The sequence below is a fragment of the Protobothrops mucrosquamatus genome, unplaced genomic scaffold (genome assembly GCF_001527695.2).
Source record: "Protobothrops mucrosquamatus isolate PMUCROS unplaced genomic scaffold, P.Mucros_1.0 scaffold2405, whole genome shotgun sequence".
Taxonomy (NCBI): Eukaryota; Metazoa; Chordata; class Lepidosauria; order Squamata; family Viperidae; genus Protobothrops; species Protobothrops mucrosquamatus.
Window position 1 is genome coordinate 52,298 of NW_015388477.1, and position 6,830 is coordinate 59,127.

Genomic DNA, 6,830 nt, shown 5'->3' on the forward strand with positions numbered 1-6,830 from the left:
AAGCAATCAACATTTGATTATCCAGAACAAACTTAAGGGCTGATCATCAGATAAAGACCATTAGTATTAAATTACAGGAAACTGGAAGAACTGAAACAATGAAGATATCTTGTTTCACATTGTTCAACTAGTTTGCCCAGAACTTATCATATGGAACTCACTGATGCCAAGTCCATAATTCCATGAAGGGGAGAAGTTCGGGGGGGGGGGGGAAATGGCTGTAAAATTCTGGAGCATGGTGGATTTGCATTTGAAGACTATGTAACATCTGCCAGAAGTTGAAGCAAGACCCAGAATCTGTTCAGGATGCCTGGCCTCAGCCTTGGGAAAGAGTGCAAATGAGCATGTGCAAAGGGCTTCTGAGCCTATGGACTTCCTTCTTAAAACGTGGAAGCCCAAACTGTGCTGCCACCCTGCTTGTAAGGACACTGAGAGGAGCGGCTGTGGGAGATAACAGAATAACAGAGTTGGAAGGGACCTTAGAGGTCTTCTAGTCCAACCCCCTGCTCCAGCGGGAGACAACCCCCCTACACTATTTAGTTGTCCAATTGAATTGGTTGTCCAATTTTTTTCTGAAAAACCCAACTCTGACGATGACACTGACTGGATGGTTCCGGGGGTTGGACTAGATGACCTCCAAGGTCCCTTCCAACTTTTTATTATTATTATTATTATTATTATTATTATTATTATTATTATTATTATTATTATTATTATTATTATTGTTGTTATTGTTATTGTTGTTGTTATTGTTGTTGTTGTTGTTGTTGTTGTTATTATTATTATTATTATTATTATTATTATTATTATTATTATTATTATTATTATTATTATTATTATTATTATTGCGTCCTAGTTCTTCTGGCTGAGTAGGACTTGGAACCTGGGGTCTCTCCCAAGTTTTACGGCGGAATCGCGGCTGCTGGAGACGCCGACGCACACACGTACGCACCCATCACACCCGATCCCGTTCGTTCACCAAGCTAGACAGCCCCGTTTGGGGAGGGGGGGGCAGCCGGGCAAAGGGTCCGGTAGAAATCCAGCCCGCGTACCCGGTAAGGCGAGGTCTCCACGTCCAAGTCAGGCGCTCCCATCCCTATGGCGCGCGCCAAAGCGTCCGGGATGGCCGCCAAGTGCGCTCCGATCCGGACCCTGCGCCCGTCCTCGCCTCCCGCTTCCCCAAAGCGCCGGCGGGAAAGGGGAGCCCCGCGCTTACCCGCTAAGAAACCCATCAGGAAAAGCGCCAGGAGCGCCGCGACGCCCAGCCAGCTGCAAAGCACCACTTTCCACCTGCCCATCTCGCTTCCCGGACCAAGGACGGCTGGCGCGGGACGCGGGAACGGGAAGGTTCCCGTCCCGGCTGGGGAGCCTCCACCCACCTCCCCGCCCACTGGCAAATCTCTCTCTCCAGCGCGCACACTCCGAAAGCCAGCTGGGACGATGAACTGGGGTTACTGGGGCGGGGGGGGGGCAATCCCTGGAGAAGCAGTTGTTCCAATCGGGGCATTGGGCAGCAACGGGTGGAAACTAATCAAGGAGAGAAGCAATCTAGAACTAAGGAGAAACTTCCTGACAGTGAGAACAATTAACCAGTGGAACAACCTGCCTCCAGAGGTTGTGAATGCTCCAACACTGGAGGTTTTTAAGAAGAGACTGGACAGCCATTTGTCTGAAATGGTATAGGTTTTCCTGCCTGAGCAGGGGGTTGGACTAGATGACCTTCAAGGTCCCTTCCAACTTTACTATTATTATTACTTCCAGCTCCCAGTCTGAAACACGCCTACGCACAACACCGCACAGCGCAACACAGCACGGCGCAACACACTGCCCCCTCTATGAATAAAGTGCCGGGAAGCTCGAAAGGAAGAAACACCACGCGGTATAATAGAAGCACAGAAGAGTTGGCAGGGACCTTGGAGGTCTTCTAGTCCAACCCCCTGATCAGGCAGGAGCCCCTCCATCGTTTCGGACAAATGGCTGTCCAGTCTCTTTTTAAAAACTTCCAGTGTTGGAGCATTCACAACTTGTTGATTGCAGGTTGTTCTACTGATTAATTGTTGTAAGGGTCAGGAAATTTCTCCTTAGTTCTTGGTTGCTTCTCTCCCTTGATTTTTTTTTTTGCCCATCCATTGCTTCTTGTCCTGCCATTTATCTGAAATGGTACAGGCAGTGCTTGTTTTGTAAGAAAAAAGGCACCGGAACTCACATCCACAGAACCATATCCCTGGTGCCCAAAAGATTAGGGGCTGCTGCCCTAGACCAGTGGTAGGCAACCTTGGCTCTTTTATGACTCGTGGACTTCAACTCCCAGAATTCCTGAGCAAGATGTGATTAGGGGACTGGAGGCTAAAGCATATAAGGAACGGTTGCTGGAATTGGGTAGTCTAACTTAATGAAGAGAAGGACGAGGGGGGACATGATAGCACTGTTCCAATATCTCAGGGGCTGCCACAAAGAAGAGGGAGTCAAGCTATTCTCCAAAGCACCTGAAGGCAAGAGAAGAAGCAACGGATGGAAACTAATCAAGGAGAGAAGCAACCTAGAACTAAGGAGAAACTTCCTGACAGTTAGAACAATTAACCAGTGGAACAACCTGCCTCCAGAAGCGGTGAATGCTCCAACACTGGAAGTTTTTAAGAAGAGACTGGACAGCCATTTGTCTGAAATGGTATAGGGTTTCCTGCCTGAGCAGGGGATTGGACTAGATGACCTCCGAGGTCCCTTCCAACTTTATTATTACTATTATTATTATTATTATTATTATTATTATTATTATTGTTATTGTTATTGTTGTTATTGTTATTGTTATTGTTGTTGTTGTTGTTGTTGTTGTTGTTGTTGTTGTTGTTAAGATACCACCAAAACTCTAAGTCCCAGGAGTTAAAGAAAACAAAACAAAACTGCTCATTCCACCTCCTGAGTTTACTTTTCCACAGAGAATGAACCTTGATTTATGGATATTGTAAATATTCTCTCTTCCATTCCAAACCATCCAGAAGCATTATCCTTACCTGGAAGCTCATTGGTTTGTTTTACAAGGCTGTTTACCATTAGTGCTGTGTGTCCTTGGTTAGATTATTGGTTAGCAATGAGGGTCAGTTAATATTTCATTAAGAAAAACTAATTCTTGACTCCTGGTGACCTGTGCGTTTGGATGAGATTGAAAAACCTTATCTGAGTAGTCATGTACCTAGCTGTGGACACCTATCTTTTGGGTCTATCTCCTTATCTGGAAAAAAGGACATGTTTGTGTATATGCATCTATTCATTTATTAAATCAATCTCCCTATCCAACAACTCTTACTTTCTTTAATAAGAATCCTTCAATTTTTGTAATTCTAAAATGGCTTTTCTATTTAAAATGTAAATATTCTTATATTTTTATTGTATTGTAAGCTGCCCAAAGTCGTTTCGGATAGTGGAATGGGTGGTATATAAAGATAATCCTTGACTTACAATAATTCATTTAGTGACTGCTTGAAGTTGTGACTTGTGACTGTTTTTCCACTCTTAACAACGGTTGCAGCATTCCCATGGTCACATGGTCAAGACTCAGTTTGGCCCCTGACTCACACTTAGGACGGTCGCCGTATCCCAAAGTCATGTGATCGCCTTTTGCACCTTCTGACGAACGAAGTCAATAGGGAAGCCAGATTCACTTAACAACTGTGTGTTCTTAACTCAACAACTGCAGCAATTCACTTAACAAATATGGCAGGAAAGGGCATTAAAACGGGGCAAAACTCGCTTAACCAATGTCTCACTTAGCAACAGAAATTTTGGGCTCAGTTGTGGTCATAAGTCAAGGATCAGCTGTAAATTTAATAAATAAATAAATAAATAAATAAATAGATAAAATAAATAAATCAGCTCGTGTGAAAGAGAAGCAGAGATTTCTGAAACTGGGATCTACAAGACTCCTTTTGAGAGTCTTTGGGCAGAATGGGGAATGTTATTTTGTTATTTATTACGTTCTGCCCAATCCAATGTTACCATCCCATTCTTTGTGATCCTCTTCCTATGTAAGCAAGGAGCAGTTAAGCTTATATTTCAGTGTACCAAATCCTCATTCAGGAACTCGGCAATTTTGCTAGAGATGAATATTTGATCTCAGTGGCACCCACCCGTTGTTTCAGCCAACTTCCTGATCTTTGGAAGCTGAGATTGGGGTGGGGAAAGTATGACTCCCTTTCTGACCTGTGGACTTCAATTCCCAGAATTCCTGAGCCGGTCACGAACAGTTCGTGAACTGAAGAAACTTCTTGGATGAGAAGCAAAATGTTTTCAAAGAAAAAAAAAACAAGGAAATGCAGTTGTCTTTTGGAAAAAAAAGCACCTTTGGGGACAACCATCTAGATCAGACATGTCAAACACAAGGCCCCGGGGGCCGGATGCGGCCCGCGAAGTGGTTTCATGTGGCCCGCGAAGCCATCCTGGAAACAGTGAGGGAACGGCCCCCGCTGCCTTGGCCCTGGCCCAGGCCAGCCGGGAGCCAATATACAATTTTGTGGTGGCCATCTATGCTGAAACGCATCCAGTCTTAGCTCCACAAGGCCATTTAGAAACAGTGAGGAACCAACCCCTGCCGCGTTGGCCCCGCCCCCTGGGTGCATGCTGGGGAGGTGTCACCCTTTGTGAGGAATGAAGAAATGGACCATGCCTTGGTGCTTGCCCCAGTCCCACCCCCTTCTGCCAGAGACCCTCAGATCTGTCCCACTCCTGCCCAGGCCCCCATAGGCACCCTTGACGTGAACGATGTAAAGTGTGGCCACGCCCGCCCAGCAGGCCACACCCACTCCATCCACGCCCACCAAGTAGGCCGCACCCACCCTGGCCACACCCACTCGGCCCCACGAGGGCAACCGCAATGCTGATGCGGCCCTCAATGAAATTGAGTTTGACACCCCTGATCTAGATAGCTCCTTCAGCTGTGAGTAGGTAGACAACATCTAACGTGTGTGAATTCTGTCTTTCTGTCTTCCCAACTGACATTACAGCTGGAAGAACCAGCTGGCTTCTCTGCCTGCAGCAATAAGGTGGTTCCAGACCAGACAGAGTTGAAGGGTGGGGCAGTTTGTTCATGCAGCCTGATAAGGGTAGCCCAGCTGCAAATTTCTGGACCTTATTTGTCTTATTGCGAATTGCTGGAGTCTGTCTTCTCCCTATTTCTTCTGTTCTCCATTCTCGGCCAGCTGTTTGGGGTATAGTCAAATACAGTCATGCCCAGATGATTAGGGAACTGGAGGCTAAAACATATGAAGAACGGTTACAGGAACTGGGCATGGCTAGTCTAGGAAAGAGAAAGACCAGGGGAGACATGATAGCAGTGTTCCAATATTTGAAGGGCTGTCACAGAGAGAAGGGGGTCCACCTATTTTCCAAAGCACCTGAAGACCAGACAAGGAATAACAGATGGAAACTGATCAAGGAGAGATTCAACCTAGAAATGAGGAGAAATGTTCTGACAGTGAGAACAATCAACCAATGGAACAGTTTTGCCTTCAGATGTTGTGGGACTTTCATCACTGGAAGCTTTCAAGAAGAGACTGGACTGCCATCTGTCAGAAATGGTGTAGGACAGGGGTGTCAAACTGCTGGCCCGCGGGCCGGACACGTCATCCGGAAGCCAAGCCCACCCCATTGCCGGCAATGGCAAAACCATCCTGATACGTTGCATGATGTCACGTGACGTCGCGAGTTTGACATATCTGGTGTAGGGTCTCCTGCTTGGGTGTGGGGGTGAGGGGGGTTGGACTAGATGACCTACAAGGTCCCTTCCAACTCTGTTATTCTGATTCTGATTCTAATAATTCAAAAGAGAATTAGGTAAAATTGTGGATGCTCTATTGCTGGAGGTATTCAAGAAAAGATTGGATGGTCATTTGTCCAGGGTGCAATAAGATCTTCTACCTTGGGCAGGGGGCTGGATTATTATTCTCCACTCCATTCCATTCCCCACCTTCTTCATCAGAATAGCTTTTAAATTCAGCAGATGTCAAATCTGCAAGCACTCTTCTGGCTGATGTGGTTATAAGGAGGCTGGGTCTTTCTCCCTACCCTCCTGCTGAATTTCCAATGAAGCTGTGATCATGGAACACTTTTTATTGATTGATTGACTGATATGTACAATCACATTGGTGTTGACTCTTATGAGTCACATAGATTTCCTAGATTTGTCCCGAGCCTATTATTTCTTCATAGAACCTACACTGATCCTTAAATCCATGCTTATCAAAATACTGTTGAGGTACTCAACAAAATGCTGTGTTTAATATACGCTATATACACAGTGGTGTATATACTCTGGTGGTACAGTGGTTAGAATGCAAAATTGTAGGCAAACTCTGCCTGCAGTTAGGAGTTCGATCCTGACCAGTTCAAGGTTGACTCAGCCTTCCATCCTTCTGAGATCAGTAAAATGAAGACCCAGATTGTTGAGGGCAATATGCTGACTCTGTAAACCACTTACAGAGGGCTGTAAAGCACTGTGAAGTGATATATAAGTTTAAATGCTGTTGCGAAGGAAGGAAGGAAGGAAGGAAGGAGCTGTGGTGACGCAGTGGTTAGAATGTGGTATTGCAGGCTATTTCTGCCCACTGCTAAGAGTTCAATCCTGACCGGCTCAAGGTTGACTCAGCCTTCCATCCTTCCGAGGTCAGTAAAATGAGGACCCAGATTGTTGGAGGCAATAGGCTGACTCTGTAAACCACCCAGAGAGTTCTGAAAAGTGATAGGGGGCTGTATATAAACCTAAATGCTATTGCTATTGCTAATAGGACAAAAACACCATTTGCTTGTTCCAATCCTGATTGCAATAGTAAGTTGAGGAT

The 6,830-nt window shown here is 45.6% G+C and overlaps 1 protein-coding gene across 1 annotated transcript in view; it reads right to left on the reverse strand.

Moving 5' to 3' along the window:
• LOC107295568 (N-acetylated-alpha-linked acidic dipeptidase 2) overlaps positions 1-3,051 on the reverse strand; it is a 50,049-nt gene extending 46,998 nt beyond the window's left edge. The window contains exon 1 of the mRNA XM_015824880.1: positions 3,012-3,051. Coding sequence (XP_015680366.1) covers positions 3,012-3,051 — 40 coding nt within the window. The remainder of the gene's footprint in view (positions 1-3,011) is intronic.
• Positions 3,052-6,830: the final 3,779 nt, after the last annotated feature.